The 21,547-nt window shown below is 47.1% G+C and overlaps 3 protein-coding genes across 10 annotated transcripts in view; all 3 read left to right on the top strand.

Moving 5' to 3' along the window:
• Positions 1-5,334, top strand: part of RIPK1 (receptor interacting serine/threonine kinase 1) — a 58,118-nt gene extending 52,784 nt beyond the window's left edge. For all 8 annotated transcript variants that reach the window (XM_066377049.1, XM_066377048.1, XM_066377046.1 and 5 more), the window contains one exon: positions 1,338-5,334. In XM_066377049.1, coding sequence (XP_066233146.1) covers positions 1,338-1,624 — 287 coding nt within the window. In that variant the 3' untranslated portion in view covers positions 1,625-5,334. The remainder of the gene's footprint in view (positions 1-1,337) is intronic.
• Positions 1-21,547, top strand: part of NQO2 (N-ribosyldihydronicotinamide:quinone dehydrogenase 2) — a 698,677-nt gene that overhangs the window by 80,982 nt on the left and 596,148 nt on the right. The window lies entirely within an intron of this gene.
• Positions 8,224-21,547, top strand: part of BPHL (biphenyl hydrolase like) — a 46,182-nt gene continuing 32,858 nt past the window's right edge. Inside the window, exon 1 of the mRNA XM_066377061.1 lies at positions 8,224-8,354. Coding sequence (XP_066233158.1) covers positions 8,242-8,354 — 113 coding nt within the window. The 5' untranslated portion in view covers positions 8,224-8,241. The remainder of the gene's footprint in view (positions 8,355-21,547) is intronic.

Genomic DNA, 21,547 nt, shown 5'->3' with positions numbered 1-21,547 from the left:
AAATTAGGCTTCATTGGCTCTGAGGTCTCTGTTGCTACTACTCAACTCACATTGTAGTGCAGTAGCAGCCACAGACAATAGCACATGGATAGCCATGTTCCAGTAAAACTTTGTTTACAGAAACAGGCTGCAGGCCAGCTTTGGTCCACAGGCCATAGTTTGCCAGTTCCTGGTCTTGCCCTTTAAAATACCTAGAGCAGAGGTTTCTATATTTGGGGAAGACAGGGATATCTTTCAGAAGCTGATGAAACCCAGGGATCCTCTCCCAGAGAGGTATTGACAAAGTTTGTTAAATATCTTGGAAGGTTTCTGGACGACTGATTTCCAGTGGTGATGATAAAAGCCGCATCGTGGGTGAGCTGAGGAACGGCTGGGGGTTGAGGAGCAAACATGAGATGTCTTTTTTCTTATATTCAGCTCACTAAAGTAGAATGAAGATCAAGGAGTGTGTTTTGTTTGTGGTGGCTATTTTATACTAGTTTTCTTTTTCATGATTTTTGTGAAGGCCTAAGGCAGGGGTCTCAAACTCAACTCAGCATGTGGGCCGCAGAGCAAGATCACAGCCATTCGGCCGGCCGCACTAGGTCTACAAAAGGCAACTGTTACGCAACACTTTTCTCACTGCAGTTGAAAACAAAAAAAAAATCAGTACAAAATTGTTTGGCGGGCTGCATGCGGCCCGCGGGCCACGAGTTTGAGACCCCTGGAAGGGGAAGGAACCAGTAGAAAGAGAGGTTATGGCTGTAGAAGAGAGGCAACGGTTGTGCAGGAGAGGAATGAGTCTGGAAATAGACCTTGAAGAGCATAGGTGCTTCGTCCCTTAAAGGACAGGAGAAGGCCCTGTAATTGACTAGGTAGGTTTGCACTTGATGAGCTCAGTTTCCCTGATGAACTAAGAGGAAAGTGACCTGTTGCATGAAGGGCATCAGGAGTTAAGGGACCTTAACTCTGGACAGATGTAAGTGGAAGATGTCCAAAAGGAATAAATAATGGTGTTTTTCCCGTCTATATCAGGAAGGTCTGATATAAATAGGGCCTCTGGCTGAGGTTGTATAAAACAGCCGAATAGTCAGGCAGAGGTTTTAATCCCAAAACCATCAGCTGTGGCTCAGAGATGCATCTGCTAGGAGGAAGAGGTTCCTTAGTTAAACTCACAAAAACTCCTCCATTGGGCTAGCAGACATGTAAAATATCATCCAATGAGTCAACAGCTATATAATTAAAGAAGTTCTCTCTTCCACTGTACACCAGGTCCTCTTCACTTTATACGAGTGTTGGAAACTAGAATGTTCAAATGAGTTGCAGCTTGATGCCTTCTTGTCTTTTCTTTTTGGCAGATAATACCACTAGCCTGACTGAAAAACACCTGGACCCGGTCAGGGAAAGCCTGGGGAAGGCCTGGAAACCGTGTGCCCGTAAGCTGGGCTTCACTGAGTCTCAGATTGATGAAATTGACCACGACTATGAGCGAGATGGATTGAAAGAGAAGGTTTACCAGATGCTCCAAAAGTGGCTGATGAGGGAAGGCAATAAGAGGGCCACGGTGGGAAAGCTGGCCTATGCACTGCACCAGTGTTCAAGAATAGACCTTCTGAACTGTTTGATACATATCACCCAGAACTAACTTGTAGAAGCTTTGGCAGCATGGAGTAAACGCCTCACTTAGTTAGCATTTCGCTGAATGTGTGCTGCCTCAGATCGTCCAGACTTCTTTCCTGATCTGGGTTCTATGTCTGCATAAAATACTACTTCTTGAATTTCATAGCTGGACAATGGGGAAGAAATCTATTGCAAACAACTCGCTAAACAGGAAGACCTATTAATGGCCGAGCTGGAATAGAAAAAGGAAGCCTAATTGGGTTTTGAAAGTGAAAGAAGAAATATTTGAGAAAGATCGTTTTCTTTCACTTTATCCCATAACGTTCAGTTACGCTCTTCATTCAGTTTCCTGGAATTTTGTTTGAGCAAGGAAAAAAAATTCAGAGAATGTAAACTAGATCAATTTTTTTTATTATTTTGTGCTTTCTCCACATAGGCCCCTGTTATAACCAAAGTAGAGAAAAATTCTAAGTTCTCTTCAAACAGTATTTTTTTTGGTATCATAACCACAGTTCTTTCCAAAATTATAGGGTCTGTTAATTTCATTATTAAATGCTGTATCTATCACTACAGGCTTTAAGAATCACATGAAGTCTCCACTCCATAAGTAACTGAAAGGATTGCCTGATCAGACAGTGGTACAGTGGATAGAGCATCAGCCTGGGATATAGGAGGACCCAGGTTCAAAACCTCGAGGTTGCCGGCATGAGTGCAGGCTCACCAGCTTGAGCAGTGTTGCCGGTTTGAATTTGGGATCATTGTTGGGACCCCACTGTCACTGGCTTGAGTCCAAAGGTCACTGGCTTGAAGCCCAAGGCAAGGGCTCAGTGGCTCAGCTGGAGCCCCTGGTAAGGCACATATGAGGAAGCAATCAATGAACAGTTAAGGTGCCACAACAAAGAATTGATGCTTCTCATCTTTATCCCTTCCTGTCTGTCTGTCCCTCTCTCTGTCTATCTCACTAAAAAATATATAAATAATTTTTTAAAAAAACCTGAAGCACCCTGGCTGGTTTGCTCAGTGGTGAGAGTATCAGCCCAGCGTATGGATGTCCTGGGTTTGATTTCCAGGTCAGGTCACACAGGAGAAGTGCCCATCTGCTTCTCCACCCCACCCCCCTCACTTCTCTCTCTCTGTCTCTCTCTCTTTCTGTCTCTCTCTCTCTCTCTCTCTCTCCTCTCTCCCTCTTTCTCTCTCTCTCTCTCTCTCTCTCTCTCTCTCTCTCTCTCTCTCCCTCTCTCTCTCTCTCCCTCCCTCCCTCTCCTGCAGACATGGCTTGATTGGAACAGATTGGCCTTGGGCACTGAGGATGGCTTCATTGCCTCAACTTCAGGCGCTAAAAATAGCTTGGCTGCAAGCATGGCCCAAGATGGGCAGAGTATCGCCCCTAGTGGGCTTGCCATGTGGATCTCAGCCAGGGCACATAAGGGAGTCTGTCTCTCTGCCTCCCCTTCTCTCACTGAATAAAAAAGAAAAGAAAAACAAACTGAAAGGATTTTAAGGTGTACTAAGGTGGAAAAAATAGATAACAAAAATATCACAATTTCTCAGGCATGTGTTGCAATAAATTGCTACTGATTGTGACAACTACAAAAACTTTTTTTTTTTTTATTAAGTGAGAGACAGGGAGGCAGAGACAGACTCCCTCATGTTCCCTACCCGGGATCCACCTGGCAAGCCCCCTACCAGGCCTTACTTTGCCTGTCCAGGCCGCTGCTCCATTGCAGAGCCATTTTTTAGCACCTGAGGGGAAGCCATGGAGCCATCCTCAGTGCCCAGGGCTATTCTAGCAATGGCTGTGGGAGAGGAAGAGAGAGAAAATGGGGAGGGGTAGAAAAGCAGATAATCACTTCCCCTGTGTGCCCTGACCAGGAATCGAACCCGGACTTCCATCCACGTGCTGGGTCGACACTACCGCTGAGCCAACCAGCCAGGGCCTACAGAAACTCTTGATTAAGTTTTTAGTCTTTCTGGCACTTTAGGCACTTTCCCAACCAGTGTGCCCTGAAGAGGGAGAAGGGCTGCAGGTAGTATTATTATCTTTACCTTGGCTGTGACTGGAACCTCAGGGTTGATCCCTGTTGAACAGCTCCCCACTTTACCTCAGGCTGCTGTGGAAATACTTCATTTTTTCCTGTGAACTATAACCTAAAGAAAGGACAGCTTCGGAGTCTTCTAATTGTGCCTCAGCACTCAGCCTTTTAAAGCCCACATGAATGAGTGAAGAGACTAGCAGACTGAAGCTAACCGGGTGATTCCCCATCACTGCCTGAATTCTGCTAACCAGAGAGGGCAGGCCATTCTGCATAGCCCTCCTGGTATGGTGTGGTCAGCCAGGCTGTCAGAACAGACGCTGGTGTCTGGTGGGTTAACAGTATTATTGGTTCTGAGTCTACACCTCTGGCCCCAGCAGATAAACATACACACACATACCCACCACCACCACCATGATGTGGGACTCCAAGCAGAATTTCTCAACCTCAGCTCTGTTGGCATCTTGGGCTGGATAATTCTTTGTTGTGGGCAACCATCCTATGCATGGTAGGTATTTGGAAACAAACCTGGCCGCTGGCCCTAGATGCCAGTAGCACCTTTCTCCCCTCCTTCCATCCCCAGTCATGACAAGGATTGCCAGGCACTCTCTGAAAGGGTACAATTGCCCGTCGAGAAGGGCACTGTTATAGAGTAATGAGCCTCAGTTTTCTTATCCACACGAATGCTCACTGCTTAGTCACCACACAGCACTGACCACAGGGACTAAAAAGCCAACTGGGGTAAAGAGTCCCAGGCTTTACTAGTGGGGGCTAGATGACTTCTCTATTTTTGTCTGTTTTAGATTAGAGACCCCCCCCCCATTTTGTTGAATTAATTAGGATGACACTGGTAAACAAAAGTTATACAGGTCAGGATGGCATCTTTTCTAAATGTATCCCTTGTACCTCTGTTTTAACAGTGTTCTAAAAATCCTTAACTTCTGAAGAGATTGCATAATCAATGTTAAGATGCAAAAATGGAAAGCGTTTTAATTGACTTTTATAAAAATAAAGTTTTGTACCTTAAATATATAGGCCAGTGAAATTATGTGTTTGTATAAACAAGACAAGACAGTTCAGGGTTCCACACTGTGACTTCACCCCCAAGGCTGGCAGTTCCTGTACATACTCCTCTTTTCCCTGCCGCCCTTGGCAGGACAGGAAGCTGGCGGAAGAAAGTGGAGAAGCTTGATTGCGAACAATGTGTTTTGCCTCGGGATGAACTCGCTGCCCTGTAAGCCTGGGCATTCTGTCCTTCAAACACATGTTAGAGGCCTGTTCTTCAGCCCCTGCCCGCTAAATACTGGTCTGAAAAGAGTCACATTTGTAGCTGAGCAGTTCCAGTACAAGGCCCAAGTGCCACAAAAACAGCAGTCTTTGGCAGAAACCAAGTGAGATGACGTAGACTACAAAATGAGAAAGAAGAGTATCCACACTTGGTTCCACAAAAGATACTTAGACCCTGAGGTTACCACTGGTAAATAAGACCAGCCTGTCCAGCTCAGTCTTACTTGGCAGATTGCCCACTGGTTGCTATGGTCATACTTGTTGCTTTGGGTCTAGAATATGAAGTTAGGTATTCAAAAATAAGAACAGTCGTTTCTTACAGAATGTTTGAAATAGTATTTTGCTGAATATTTTAGTGTGTTATAGAGAATAATTTTTGTAATACTAATGTAAATAAAAAGAGGTGTTTATCTGATGATTGCAGAGGCTTTGGCTCACAGAAACATCACTGAAGGGCAGTGCTGCTCCAGGGAATGCTATGATATTATTACAATCCCCACAAAGGGCTCTGAAATCAAGCAGACTTAATCCCCTCTGCCACTCTTTAGCTCTGTACCTAGAGCCTGCTTCCTCATCTATAAACAGAGAGGGGAAAGTTCATAAGGTTGATGTGAGGAATAAAATAAGATAATGTATCATAAGGTGCCTGGCACAAAAATAGTTATTTTGTAAACTGCGCACTTGTGTTATACATAGAGGACTAGTTCTCAAGTGTGTGCTTTAAACTGTGGCACCAATAACTTAAAACCTCACAGTGCTACCCTTTTGCTTACCAGTAGGATGACTGGTATTAAAATTATAGACAGCTGGCCCTGGCTGGTTGGCTCAGTGGTAGAGCATCAGCCTGGCATGCAGGAGTCCCAGGTTTGAGTCCTGGCCAGGGCACACAGGAGAGGCGCCCATCTGCTTCTCTACCCCTTCCCCTCTCCTTTCTCTCTGTCTCTTCTCTTCCCCTCCCGCAGCCAAGGCTCCATTGGAGCAAAGTTGGCCAGGGCACTGAGGATGGCTCCATGGCCTCTGCCTCAGGCGCTAGAATGACTCTGGTTGCAGCGGAGCAACGCCCCGGATGGGCAGAGCATCGCCCCCTGGTGGGCATGCTGGGTGGATCCCGGTCGGGCGCATGCGGGAGTCTGTCTGACTGCCTCCCCGTTTCCAACTTCAGAAAAATACAACACACCCACAAAAAAAAAAAAATTATAGACAGCTATTTTTATAACTCATCATCTCTGACAAGAAATCCCCATCAACACTTCAGGAAAAAATTAGGAAATGTTGACCCCACCACCACTACCACCAAAGATTTGTGAAATTCAAAAATGACAGTAAGTGGAAATACATATTTTCTTTCTATGCAGGAAACTTGATGGGATCGATTTATGTTGAAAGCCGAATATAAACATTTTTGTATATTCCATAGTTAAGCCAAACCTGCCTTTACTGATCAAGAAATTCCAATGGGCCAGTGAGGACACTGCAGGTAACAAAACTTTCCGTGGCTGTAACTCTTAAAACACTGTTCTCTTGGAGGAGAAGTTATGTAATACACAGGAGCTGCTGTCATCTTAAATAATTCAAGTCAAGGCAAAATAGCCACAGGTCTGCCAGTTATTTCCAATTAAGGTAAGGCATCATAGCAGTCAGATTTAAAGGGGTGTTGTTTTTCTCCACTGATCTCCAAGTCCAGATGCTTGTAACCTTTATAAAGCTTAAATTATGGTCTTGAAGAAAAAAAAATTTTATGTGGTAAAATACACATAACATAAATTTACCATCTTAACCATTTTCAAATGTACAGGCTTAGTGGCATTAAGTACGTTCACATTGTGCTACCATCACCACCATCCTCCGGAACTTTTTCACCTTGTAACACTGAAAGTCTGTCCCTATTAAACACAAACTCTTCGTCCCCCTCCCCCTAGCCCCTGACAACCACCAGTCTACTTTCTTTTTTTTATTACTATTAAATTTATTGGGGTGACACTGGTTAAGAAAGTTATACAGGTTTCAGGTATACAATTCTATAATACTTCATCTGTATATTGCATCATTGTGTGCTCACCACCCCAAGTCAAATCTCCCTCCATCATCATCTCTCCCTCTTCTACCTTCCTTCACCTCCCCTTTTTACTTCCTGCAATCCTCACACTGTTGTCTGTCTGTAAATTTTTTTGTTTAATCCCTTCACCCTTTCACTCATCCTGTTCAACCCCCATCCTCTCTGACACTTGTCAGTCTGTTCTGCATATTTATTTTCTATTTCTATTTTATTAGCTCATTTTGTTCATTAGGTTCCACATATGATTGAAATTACATGGCACTTGTCTTTCTCTGACGGGCTTATTTCACTTAGCATAATGCTCTCCAGGTCCATCCATGTCGCAAAAGTAAGTGTATGAACTTATCTACTCTGGGTACCTCCAAGTGTTTGTCCTTTTGTGACTGGCTTATTTCATAGAGCATGATATCCTTGAGGTTCATTGTTATTATAGCACATGTCAGAATTTCCTTTCTAAGGCAAAACAATATCCTATTATATGTATATACATTTTATTTTTACTTCCATTCATTGATAGGCAGTTGGGTTGCTTCCTCCTTTTGGCTATTGTGAATAATGCTGCTATGAACTGGGTGCATGAATATTAGTTTGAGTCCTGCTTTCCACCTTTTGTGGTATATACCCAGAAGTGGAATTGCAGAGCACATGGTAGTTCTCATGTTTAAATTTTTTTTAACTAATGGATATACTATTTCTCATAGCCAGTGCACCACTTTACATTCCCAACAATACACAGGGTTACAATTTCTCCACACCCTGTCAACACAATTTGTGTGTGTTTTTTAAAATAGCCATTCTGATGAGTGTGAGGTGATACAAAGAACAAAACTGTTTTAATCCCATCATCTGTAGAAGCAAATGCATCTGACCCCACCTTCTTAGTCATACTGAGGCTCCCCACACCCGCCGCGCACCAGGTGAGGGCGTGAGGGTGGGTGCGCACCTGCACTGCCAGGTCCCCCGCCGCGTGGGGCCCTCCCGACCCAGTGGGGACGTGCCCATCGGAGCTAGAGCTGGCACCCCAGCAATGGATGATCTGTGCCCGGTACCCGCGGACGCGCCAGTCCCCTTTCTGTCAGGCATCAGCAAGAGCCCGACGAACTGAGGGATGGGTAGGCAGGACCCAGCGCGCAGAACAGAACGGCCAAGAGCGGCTGCGAGCCTCACCGGGCTGGCGGCCTGGCGCATGCGTGCCCTCGGACAGCGGGGGGGGGGGGGGGGGGGAGTCCGCGCATGCGCATCCCGGCTCTGGGGCGTTCTGTGACTATGGCGACGGTGCTGGGCGGCCGAGGCGTGCAGCGGCTCCCGGTCCTGCTCTCGGCTCTGAAGTCGCGGCCCTTCTTTCTCTTTCCCCTGGCCCGGCCAGCGGCCGCGTTCGGGTAATGGCACCACTCCCCTGCGGGGGCCCCCGCGGCGAGTACGCGCGCTGGCTGGTGGGGTGAGCTGGGCGTAGAGGTACGGCACGCGCTGGGCCGGGCGGTGGTGGGGCCGCTGCCTCTGCTGGCCGGCCTCGCACTCGACTTTTGACCACGGGGCGCTCAGGCCGCGCGGGGGCTGCCGCCCGGTGACTCAGCACCTGAGAGGGCTGGGGCTGTGGCGTCGGACGCTTCCTGCTGCAGCCCGAAGGGGCTCGGGAAGGAGCGCAGTTGGCTTAGGCACAGGTGCAGGCGGGACGGAGATTGCGACCTCGAACCCAGTCCTCGTGGTCTGTGGCTCTGCCCTTCTCTTAAGGTCTTCCAGCCAGGCCTGACCAGGCGGTGGTGCAGTGGTTAGAGCGTCGAACTGTGATGCGGAGGACCCAGGTTTGAGACCCTGAGTTCGCCAGCTTGAGCGCGGGCTCATCTGGCTTGAGCAAAGCTCACCAGCTCGGACCCAAGGTCGCTGGCTTGAGCAAGGGGCTTCTTGATCTGCTGAAGGCCCGTGGTCAAGGCACATATGAGAAAGCAATCAATGAACAACTAAAGTGGCACAACGAAAAACTGATGATTGATGCTTCTCAATGGAGAGAGCGCCGTTCCTGTCTGTCTGTCCCTATCTGTCCCTCTCTCTGACTCTCTCTCTGTAAAAAAAAAAAAAAAAAAATCTTCCTGGCAGTAATCTTCTCCTGTGGCTTATCAGAAACCGACCTAAGAATGCCGGACTTGTTAGTTCTCATAGTAACGGTCCCAAGTCCCAGTCTTCTTCTCTTGGCTGATCTCATGCAGCAAAGAATGACCTTGTGAACTGGGAAAAAAAAAAATTTTTTTTTTTATTCAGTGAGAGGAGGGGAGACAGAGACAGATTCCCGCATGTGCTGGGCAAGCCCACAAGAGGACGAAGCTCTGCCTGTCTGGGGTGGTGCACCGATCTCAGTGTTTGAGGTGGAGGCCAGGCCATGGAGCCATCCTCGGTGCCCGGGGCCAACTCGTTCCCATCCACCCGTGGCTGCAGGAGAGGGTGAGAGAGAGAGAGGGAGAAGTGAGAGGGGAAAGGGAGGAGAAGCAGATAGGCGTTTCTCCTGTGTGACTGGGAATGGAACCTGGGACATCCACACGCCAGGCCCACTGAGCCAACTGGCCAGGGCTGGGATCTGGGAAAATTTAAACTCCTGGGCCTGACTCCCAGAGGTTCTGATGTGAGTCGGTGGCAACAGACATAGACCTTTCAGGCAAGTTCCTAGGAGCAGTAAGACTGCTCCTATTAGGGTTTTGAACCCACTAAAGGTTGAGAACCATCCCCTAAAAAGGCTATTGGGGTTCCATCTGTGCCAAACTTGCACAGGCACATATGCCAGTCTTGTCATCTTGACAAGGTCCTCAACTGCATGGCCCAGGTCAACTATTTGCAGGCAACTATTAGTGAGGTTGAATTTCCCACACTCCTCCTCCTGCTGCTAGCAGATAATCTAGTGCCAACCTGTTTTGGTAGATGGTGTTTCTCATCTGAGTTTGCTGATGTGCAAGGAGGGTTAGGGCTCTCCCAGTCTCATTGGTAATGATTTCCAAAACTGCCTGCAATCGGATAATCTGGTTTAACATATAATGGGGGTGCAGTACCCCCAAGATTCATCTTCTGCCCTGGTGGCAGGTCCATAGTATTGGATTATCCACTCTGGGGGCCACTCATTATCTTTCCATCTCCTATATGGAGTTCTCTCTTTACCCGTTGTAAGGGTTGTGGAGCTGGGTAGCCAAGCAGTTCCCCTATTTCCAGAGGCAAGAGGAAAAAGGAGGGCTTTATCACACCTATCATACAGATCCCTTCCCAGTTCTTGGGGAGATGGGTATAAGCCCTGTTCCCACAGATCCAGTAAAGTCCAGATGGTGCTATCCAGTCTCTGGCCCTGCCTGGGTCCCACCAGGCTCCAATTAGCTCGGGGAATCTGGTCAATGGATTTCTCTCTCTCTGGTTTCCCTACCACACACTCTGCTTAGAGGTGGCATTAAAATACCATTGTCCAAGGCAAGTCAGTTCTCCAACTGATCCAGTCAGATCTCCTCCTCCTCTGGCTAAGCAGTATTTCCCTATGATAGCATGTTTTAAATCCACTGGCTGTCCTCAGAGGTGTGAGGGGTCATTACATTTGGCCTAGCCCTAGTGGGAACTAGTTCCTTGGCTTCCCACGGCCATTTGTCCCTGTTAGAGTTCCCTACATACATAGCAAGAGGTGACATTTAGGGAATGGGCTACTCCCTCAGCCATCCTGAGGAACAAGTTCTTAGTTGACTGTGGTGGTGAGGGTAGGGGTTCAGTTGCTTCCCTATAAAAGGATTTATATACTTGGAAGGCTTGAGCGAGGTGGTCCAGTACCTGACCTCTAATAACAGTTGGACCATGGGATCTAGCCATCAATGCCACATGTTAGCACTTCTCCAGTCTTCCAATGGGGGTTTAAGGGATTGGTTATGATTACCTCTAAGGGGTTGCACTCCTGGGTGGTACAGTTTGACAGAGCTACTCCTCTCTTAAAATATATTTATTTCCTTCTGAGGTGTCCTATTTCCAGGTAGCCTATTGAACACATGATTAATATTCACAGGTTATTCTACAGGGGTAGCTATGAGCACATGTATACTTTTTATTTGCCTTGTAGCTTCTCTCCTAGCCAAGGGACTTAAACCCCTTTCTGTATGACTTATGGCAGCACATGCATCAAAGCTTAAGACAACTTGTTCTGGCTTTCCTTTGACCTTAGTTTCCCTCCCTCCCCAGACTCCAATTATACGAAACCCCAGAGCAAGGTTCCTCGGGCTTCAGGAGTACGTGGACCAGCCAGCTTCTGGTTTGTGGCTGGAACAAAGCATGTGGTCCTTCTCAGGGTCAACTTACAAGTATTGGTAGGGTCAGTCTCTGCTGTTCATGAGGGTGTCTCAACCGGGGCTGCAGGCTTCAGCCACCTGTGGTGAATCCAGGCGGGTATGCCTTCTACCTTGGCAGCAGTGGAAATAATCAGGATTACAGTGTAGGGTCGGAGGGGACCTGGATTCTAATCCTTAACCCACATTTGATTTCCTGGAGAAAAAGTGGACAGGGGCAAACAAACTGATTGGAGCCCTATCTAGCACCTACTTGGATAAGGCACCAGCCACCTGGCCTAATGCTTCTAATTGTCTATGTAGTTCTGTTTCTCCTAATTCTCAGGGAGTCCCTGGCAAACTACATAATATTGGGGGAGCCTATTGTATAATATCTCATAAGGTGAATACCCGTTGTTCTTGGAGGGAGTGCAAGGAATCTCAAACAATATTAGAAGTAAAGTTTGCACCCATTTAAGACCTGTTTCCTAACATAATTTGCTAAGCCCTAAAAGAGTTCTATTCATGTGTTCCACCTTTCCCAAGCTCTGAGGTCTGTATGCTGCGTGAAGCTTCCAGGTGATGTCTAATGCTTGAGCTGTTCTTTGTACTACCTTAGCCCCAAAGGCTGGGCCATTGTCAGAGTCTACCTGAAGTGGCAGTCCAAACCTTGGAATGACTTCTCTGAGTAGTGCCTTTGTTACTTCTCTGGCCTTCTCAGTCTGGGTGGGATAGGCTTCTATCTATCCTGCTTTCTGGTGTCCTTGGCAGTGGATTACTGCTATCTGTTTTGGCTTCTAGACTGTGTCCAGCAGCTGAAGAATTTCTCCTGGATATTTGAGGTCCTTGCCCCCGGCAGTCAGGAGCCCTCTTTCCTTATATATGTCTCCATGGACTTGCAGAGTAAGAAAGGCAAAGCAGGAATCGGTAAAAACATTTACTTTATTCCTTTACTGAGCTCTAGGGCCTGAGTTATAGCAATCAGTTCTGCCCACTGAGCAGAAGTTCCTTGGGGTGGAGGGCCACACCTACACAATCTCTATTAAAGTCAGTACTGCATATCCTGCTTGCCTTTCCCCTGGTGAGTTGACAGAGCTGCTTCTATCTACATACAGCTCCTTGTCTGGGTCTCCTATGGGTTGATCTGACCTGCCTGGCCAGCTGGCAGTTATGCTGCTGCTTTCCCTCCTCAACTGGGAGTAGTGTCCACTGGATTTAAAGTGGTACACACCTCTATTGCCAGCCTTGGGTTTTCACAGAGTAAACTCTGGTAATTGGTGAGACAGGTATCTTTGAGCCAACGATGCTCTCCTGTATTCAGCAGAGCCACCACTGCACAAGGCACGCACACCTCCAAGCCCTGTCCCACAGTCAACCTGTCTGCCTCTTGTGCCAACACCGCTGCAGCTGCCAAGGCCTCCAGGCATGGCCGCCCCCAGCAACTCTGTTCAGCTCTCTGGAGAGGCAAGCCACTGTCCAGACCACGATCCTAAGTCCTGGGTTAATACACCCACCACTGCTCTGTTCCTCTCTGAGATGTACAGCACAAATGGTTTTGCTAGGTTAGGAAGACCTAGCACTGGGGCAACTTGTGATTCCTTTTTAAGAGTCTGAAAAGCACAGTCCTATTCCAGCCCCCAGTTCGTGGACTCTTTTTCTCCCCCATTTTGAGACTTCATAGAGGGGTTTGGCCAGTATTGCAAAGTTGCGGATTCATAAACAACAGAATCCTACTGCGCCCAGGAACTCCTAACCTCTTCTCCCCCTGTTGGAGAATAAATCTCAAGTTTTTTACTTGCCTTTGGCAGATCTGGGCCTTCTTCTTCAAGACCTTATATCCATTCTTCTCTAGATGATGTAGAAGCTCGTCCATTCCTCTAGCACATCCTTGGAGAGTCTCATGACCTAGCAACAGGCATCCACATACTGAAGGAGGACACATCTTATGTCCTGTGCAGGAAACTGCTGGAAGTCAAGAGCAAGGGCCTCCCCAGAGATGACAGGAGCCTAGTCTAAGTGTACTGTCCTTTTGCCCCTGTAGCTGGGTCTTCCCAGTGGAAGGCAAATAGCTCCCGGCCTCCAGGAGCCAGTCTTAACTAAAGAAGGCATCTTTTAAGTCCAAGCAAGTGAACCATGAGACTTGAGCAGGGAGGAGTCTTAGGAGTGTATAAGGATTTGGTAGTGTCAGGTGCAGAGTCACTGGTACCTCATTTATGACCATAAGTCCTGTACTGGCTGATAATCATTGATCCCCAGTTTCCTGACAGGGAGCAAAGGAGTATTCCAGGGTGAATGGCACAAGATAATAATTCCATGCTCATTGAGCCTCTGTAAATGCACCTGGATCCCTTCTAAGGCTCCCCTAGGAATTGCGTATTTGTTTCTGGCTGACAGGCAGGGCCCCAGGTTTTAACTCTATCTGCACTGGCACTTGGTTTATTGCCAGCCCGGGGGGGGGGGGGGTTCCTTCAGCCCAGACTCTGGGGTATTTTTGAATTAGTTTTTGGTTCGACGGATTCCCAGACTCAGTAGCAAAAATCCTCCATTACTCCTCTCTAGGAACAGTTAGAGTTAAGTCTAGGCTTAGGCAACTGCAAGTACAGCTGGCCATTGTCAGCAAAAGATATATTAGCTCTTAATTTGCTTAGCAGATTGCCTCTTAATAGGGGCACTGGACAGTCAGGCACGTATAAAAACTGATGTATAACTTCATGACCTCCTATTGTACATTTACGGGGCAGACAGATGCCTGTTCAGCCTGTGTTCCTGCAGCTCCTATAATGTCCACTCTACGGGTGGAGAGTGGCGCTACTGGCCGGGTCACCACTGAGTGTTCAGCCCCTGTATGAATCAGGAAGTTCATCTGCACGCCCCGTACCACCACGCGGACCATAGACTTAGTGGGGCCCCTGAGTGCGGTCACCCTCAGTCCAAGAGGGACTCCCCAGCTATGGTCAACAGTGTGCCTTCCCCTTGGGAGGCGGCTGGCAGGCATGCCTTCCCCTTGTCCCGGTTGGGACATCCATTTTTCCAGTGACCAGTTCCCTAGCAGATGGCACACTGATCACTTCACAGGGGAGTTCTACCTGACTGCCCCTTCTTGCCCTTGCCTGTCTTCTTCCCTTTTCCCTTCTGTTGAAGGGCCACTATGAATTCTGCCTTTTTCTGCATTTAGCACTTATCTTCGTGGCTCTTTTCAACCTCTCTGTTGACATAAATCTTGTTGGCTATTTCACTGTGTTTCTCACTTCTCTCAAGGCATCTGCACTCCAGGCCTTATCTTTGAACACAGCCTCCCAGCTAGGGGAAGAGAGCCTGGGCCTGGTTCCTGTGGGGTGGTGAGAGGCGCCTCCCACTCAGGTGAGCTTATGCTGAGGCTTGACAGATCTGGTGATGATGAGCCTGAGTCAGTAGCAGTCTCTGGGGTGGACAGGGAGCCAGGTGTAGAAGGGTAAAGCCTTGCCAGTATGCATGGTAGGAGAGCCAAAGTTTCTGCTTCTGGCTCACTAGGGGTTAAAATTTCTGGCACTGGCCTGTGGCGGCAGCTCTCCAGGATTGGTGGAATGCTTCCCTGCCTTTGCTATCAATACTTAACCTCTAAGCCAAGGGGGAGGGTGCAAAACTAGTGTAAGCCAAGTATCTATGTAGGAAAACTAATCTGGGTGGCCTGGATTTCTAGTGACTACCTGCCACACCTTCTATCCAAGCTTCCTCCTGCTGGCCATCCTATGCCAGAGGCAGGCCACTCTAGTTCACACAAGGTCCTCAGTTTCCCCGGGGACATAGTAACTCCGTAATCTCCTGTGAACCTCCCATGCCTCCCACAACAGACAGCAATCACACCACATGAAGAAATGGGGAGAGGGGAGGGGAAATTTGGAGGGGATGCTACTTGCTTCATTCCACCACCAGCTGCTCCTCTCACAGGAATGGCGGGCCCTTTTGGCTTATAGGAGGCTGATATAAACCGTCAGCATGCTATTCTGCCTCTTGGCCATATGAGGTGCCCTGCAGAACCGCAGTTCGGGACCCAACACTAGCTTTGGCCCTGTGGGAGAGAGTTGGAACCCTCTCCTGGTGTCCATCTCGTTCACACTCACCAGTGGAGGGTGACAAGTCACCTCTGCTAACCCATGGAGGGTGACAAGTCGCTACTTCTAATCCAAATCCACGGGGCCTGTTCCCCACAACCTGTGGAGGGCGATGCAGTCACCACTCCCATGGGGACCACTCCCCACACCTATGGAGGGTAACAAGTCACCACTCTTAACCCGTGGAGACTACTCCCCACACCTGTGGAGAGTGCACAGTAACCACTACTAACCTATGGAGGGCAATTAGTGATTCTCCAGAGAGTGATCAGGCCTCTCTTCTGCCCAGTGGGGCAGGACCTCAGCTAGCTACCCTTGCCCGTTTTCCTTACCGTGGCTCTGATGCGTCCTTGTTTCCTCATTCCTTTGTTGTCTGGTCCTTGCTGGGGCCGGCGAAGGGGATCCCCCCTTCTGTCTGGAGGTCCACACGGGGAAACCTCCAGCAAACGCTCAGCAGGCGCTTCTGCAGGGCAGCTCAGGGGCTCTTCAACAGGGTGCCTGAAGTCTGCCAATTGCAGGCGTCTTCCTCCTCGGTTTTCAGCCAATGCATCATATATTGCAAGAATCAAAGGAGTACAAAAATGCCCAGACAACTTGATGAAGGAAGTAGGATTTATTTAGCCAGCGGAGCAGCGTGACCCCAACAGAGGCATCCAAAACACGTGCTCCCTGAAGTTAGATTTCTTACATCTTATATACCTTTTACAGAACACAGGTTTACATGCAAGGGGCTCGTGACCCCTTTGTCTAGAGCAAGGGTCGGGAACCTATGGCTCGCGAGACAGATGTGGCCCTTTTGATGGCTGCATCTGGCTCGCAGATAAATCTTTAATAAAAAAAATAATTACATTAAAAATATAAAACATTCTTATGTATTACAATCCATTCATTTCCTACTGCTCACGTTCATGGTTGCGGGTGGCTGGAGCCAATCACAGCTGTCCTCCGGGACAACACCAAATTTTTATTGGATGATGTGTAACGTACATGGGTCGTTGTATGGCTCTCATGGAATTGCATTTTAAAATATGTGGCGTTCATGGCTCTCTCAGCCAAAAAGGTTTCCGACCCCTGGTCTAGAGATACACGTCAATCACACAATTCCAAGATGGGAGGTTGAGCTTAGGCAAGGTCAGAGAGTAAGTGTTGGAATTTATTTAAGAAAAAAGAGGAAGGGGTTTTGAGATAAGTTCTATCTTCCTTTCTCTTCAAAACTTTCTTGGTGTGAAAACCTCTCCATTAGCAAAATAATGGCCCTTCCCAAGCAGGAAGGTAATTTGCAATTTCACAGACCACATTTAGCTGGCACTGCTCAGCCCCCATTGCAAACTAAGCAAGCAAACATAAAAATCATATTTTACAAGCTTATTTGGTCAACATTCTACCCCTCTTGCTTGCTTTGCAATCCACACCACAGGCCTTCCTGTGCAGGGAATGAGTTGCATTATACAAATTACGGTAACAGTACAAGTCACACAATTTCAACAATTACAAAGGTGCCCTTCTCTAAGCACTTTACCTAAAATGTATTGTAAAGTGGCGTTGAAACTTCTCTCCAACAGGAAGCAAAGCTTCCTGGTTCAGGAGGGCTTCCTTCCTTAATTAAACCTAATAGCAGAGTTCCTACTTGGCCCTTAACTCTGAAGACAATGAACACAGAGCACAGTAATTAGTATGGGAAGAATTTACAGAGTGCAAAACCAAGAAACAAATTTAGGATCCAAAATTCCATTCTATTTAAGTTTAAATGACCACTCCTTACATATTCTAATTTTAAAGCAACAATGCCTAGAGCTTTTGAATACAGGAATCAAACTATTTTATTTAATTTAATATTAGAGCCAGCATTTCCAGTTTTGCATGTAAGAACTTAATTTAGGCCTCAAAAGAGCCACATCTTGGTTCTCCTAGGTTGATATCATTTGTTGCTTCTTAATCCCCATCATTCAGGAATTACCATCTGTAAATCCAGTATCCACGGCCACCATCACAGCCGCCTGGCCCTTGCAGGTTCTCATTAGATTCAGACAGATGGTAATGAAACAATGGAGCCAAGAACTGGTGGGCCATTAGCTTTAATCCTAGCTTGCACATGGCAGGCAAGAAATACACACAGTCGGAAAACACTTCCCTTTCCATTCAGGGCTCCCAAAGCCACTAACTTATTCGAGTTTCCTAGAATCAAAGGTTTCTACCTCACCAGACTTATTCACCTCTGTTCCTCATCTCCTTCCTTCTCCCTGCACAAACTCTGCACAAACTGGCTTCTCCCTCAGCACTCCTACATCTTGGCTGCTTCTCCAGGCCTCTTCCACTTGGCCTTTCTCTGCTCTCCTCTCATGCTAATCTCAGGAACCAAGAGAGAGCAAGCTCCTGGTCTGCCCCACTTTATAGTGCAGAAATCAAAACCTTTAATCCAATATACAAACAAGGAAGTCTCTAATACAAAGTCACTTATCTGAGGCATGATGGGATTCCTCATGAGAGTGCACCACCCACATCAAAAAGGGTGGGAAAGGCTTAGTCTTAAAACTAAGCTTTAGGCTATAAGGCTCATGCCTGCTTACAGCCTGTCCCCCTACATCCAATGCAAACTATAAGCGAGCAAACATATACATCATATTTGCAAACTTATTTGACCAACATCATCCCAATGAGTGAGTGTTCAGCTTGGTGAAACATTGGGAGGTTTCTTTCCCTTTGTTTGTATCATCTTTGTCTCTAGTTATCTTGGAGGTGCGATTTCCAATCCTGACTGTGGCGTGACTCCTGAGAGAGGCTCAACCCCCTGTCACTGGAGGGTTTTTACACTCTCATCTTTTGCTTCATCAGTCTCCAGTGGCTCCTATCACAGAGACATTGGGTGCCTCTTAGCAATTGGTGGGTCAGTATAAAACCCCAACTTGGATCAAGCATTGCCTGATACTACCCTAAGCCTTATGAGGTCACCAAAGAACTGCAGATTAGGACTCCCCACTCACTCCCTGCCTCAGAACAACAAACACACACCACCTCCTACACCTCCCTAACCTCCAAGGAGTACTTTGCCACACCTGTGACTTTTCTTACCTTGACCCGTGCATGGAGTTGCCTGGTCTCCACAGTATCACCTTTTAGGGCCCCTTCCCTGCATTGCCAAGAGTCCAGGGGTCGTTTGCTACATGGGCTAAGTCATTGTCCCTCTAGTCAAGGGCCACCACAATGGAGCAATGAGACGTGTCTCCCTCAACATCAACAGAGGGCCAAGACCCTTCCTGAGGGGAACAGGGATCCTGGATGAGCCCCCAAATTGTTAAGAGTTGCAATTAAGCAAGACTTGTGGAGACAAAATACCTCTGCAAAGCAATTATAATAACTTTTGCAGAAGGACACGCTGCACTAGAGAAAGCCAGCCAGCCAGCACGTGAGCAGGGGGTGAGTCTATTTTTATTCCTAATGCAGCCCTGTTGGGCAGATAAAATATATTATGCTCACTTTGTTAAAGATGGTGCTGCCCATGAGGAGGCCGTCGCCTAGGTGATATTAATGTGTGGGGGACAGGCTATAAGCAGGCCAGGTCGTTGTAGCCTAAGGTTGGGTTTTAGGACTAAGCTTTTCCCCACACCCTTGACTGATTTGTATGATCTGGGTGGTGCACTATCATGAGGAATCCAATTATGCCTCAGATAAGTGACTTTGTATCAGAGACTTCCTTGTTTGTATATTGGATTAAGGGTTTTGGATTTTCTACTCTATAAAATGGGGGCAGAACGAGAGCTTGCGCTCTTGGTTCCTGAGATTAGCATGAGAGAGCAGAGAGAGCACAGCAGAGAGCAGAGAAAGGCCACGTGGAGGAGGCCAGGAGAAGCAGCCAAGATGCTGGAGTGTTGAGTGAGAAGCCAGTTTGTGCAGAGGAAGAGTTTGTGCAGAGTGAAGGAAGGAGATGGGGAACAGAGGTGAATAAGTCTGGTGAGCTAGAAACCTTTGATTCTAGGAAACTCGGATGTTGGGCAGATAAAAGGTATTATGCTCACTTTGTTAAAGATGATGCTTGCCCACGTGGAGGCCATTGCCCAGGTGATATTAATGTGTGTCTCTGTGGGCAGGCAGACTCCTTGTAGCCTGGGGCTTGGTTTTGGGATTAAGCCTTTCCCACCCGTTTTGATGTGGGGTGGTACAATCCAATCATGCCTCAGAGAAGTGACTTTGTATTAGAGACTTCCCTATTTTGTATATTGGATTAAGGGTTTGGATTTCTACACTATAAAATGGGAACGGAGCAGGAGCTTGCGCTCTTGGTTCCTGGGATGATTAGCATGAGAGAGCAGAGGGAGCAGAGCAGAGAGCAGCGGAAAGAGAACATGTGGCCAGGAGAAGCAGCCAAGATGGCGGAGTGCTGAGTGAGATGCCAGTTTGTGTAGAGTTTGTATCTGGGATAAGGAAGGAGATGGGGAACTGAGGAGAATAAGGCTGGTGAGCTAGAAACCTTTGATACTAGGAAACTCGGATAAGTCAGTGGCTTTGTGAGCACTGAATGTGAGTGGGTTTTGGAGCCCAGTGTGTTTTTTACTTGCCCGCTGGGTGCAAGCTAGAATTAAAGAAAATGGCCTATCAGTTTTTGGCTCCATTGTTTCTTTACCGACTGTCTGAATCCAATGCGAACCTGCATGTGAATGGCCACGATGGCGGCTCCTGGCTTTACAAGCCCCAAGGCTGGGTCTTGCCCCATAGGCTGCGGTGTTGACCTTACAATCTTACTCTTTCCCAACAGGCTAGTTTAAATGGCCACACGAAGGGGAGATGGGAGAGGTGGGGATAGCATGAAACTGGATGAGAGGGTTGCAAAATAGTTGAAGAGAAGAACAGGAGGTAAACAAGTTGTTTTTCCTTCACTCCTTTGCCTTTGATCACACTACTTCCTCTTTTAGAATTACCCTACTGTTATAAAGTACCGTACCCCCAGATTCTGAAAGGCACTGTACCTCACTTCATCGAGTCCACGTAGAGACACCTAGTCCAGATGAATTTTGAAGAGTTTTATTGAAGGAGCAGATTTGTTAAATATGCCGACCGCGTATGGCTAACACGGATCAATTGCAGACCCAAATCATGTATGCCGAGAACATTTCAGGGACTGGTTATATACCTTTTGACCACATACAGGTTGGGGGGCATGACAGCATGACACAATCATTAACAAGATTTTAACATTTGACAAGATTTATGTTACATTAACAAGATTAACATTTGTCTAGGGGATTTACAGAAAAGGTTAAAACTTTCAAGGTAATACAATCAAAGTCATTCACAAATCCCTTTAGTATCTATCTCTCCTCCTTTGCCTAGAGGTACATGTTAATCTCAGATTCCAGGAAGGGAGGAAGAGCTAGGATCAGTGTAGGGTGGTACATTAATTTTGTCTCTTACTGAAAGAGAAATTTCTCAGATAACCTTAATCCTTTCAGAGAACTTAAAACCAAATGACCCTAGTCGTCCTTGTAAGTCAGGAGACTTCTATATTCTTTTTCCTCCATTTTCCAAAGAAAGGACAGGAAAGCCTGACCTTTTCCCCCAGAATATTAATATTAATTTGCAGCTTTTTTGGTACTTTACAACACTACCACCATGCTCTTGGAAGTTCATCTCAAGTGGTACTTTCTCATTTTTCTCCAGATACCTCTACCCAATGCTGCTGTAAGCTCACTGTCCTTTAAAGCTACTTCAAAGCCTTTGCCTTCACAACCCTCATCTGTCCCTGAGTTGCCATCATACCCAATTCTAGACTACCTGGTTTTATTTCTATATTATTGGGCAACCAAATGAATATGGGATAGGAATAATAATTTTAAAAAAAATTGGAATGGGGAATCAAAACATAGATACAGAGATAAAGCAAATTGCAGAAGGAAGTCAGAGTTTGTTTTTGTTTTTCTTTAAATAAAAGATGAATGCTGAAGGAAAGGAATCCTGTTTAAGGCAGTGCCCTAGTGCCCTGGACTAGCTCCTTGGTCCCTGGAGAGATGCAGACAGCAGCACTCAGTCATGAAAAAACATTGGCTTGGCCATTGACAAAGCTGGGTGGGGGATCCTCACTATGCACAATTACTGTTTTCTTTTTCTTAAGTGAGAAGTGGGGAAGCAGAGAGACAGACTCTTGCATGCACCTGACCAGGATCCACACGGCAAGCCCCCTACCCAGGCGATGCTCTGCCCATCTGGAGCTGTTGC

Source organism: Saccopteryx leptura, chromosome 3 (genome assembly GCF_036850995.1).
Source record: "Saccopteryx leptura isolate mSacLep1 chromosome 3, mSacLep1_pri_phased_curated, whole genome shotgun sequence".
NCBI classification, from domain to species: domain Eukaryota; kingdom Metazoa; phylum Chordata; class Mammalia; order Chiroptera; family Emballonuridae; genus Saccopteryx; species Saccopteryx leptura.
Note: the sequence above shows the minus strand (reverse complement) of the source record. Positions and strands in the feature narration are given on the sequence as shown.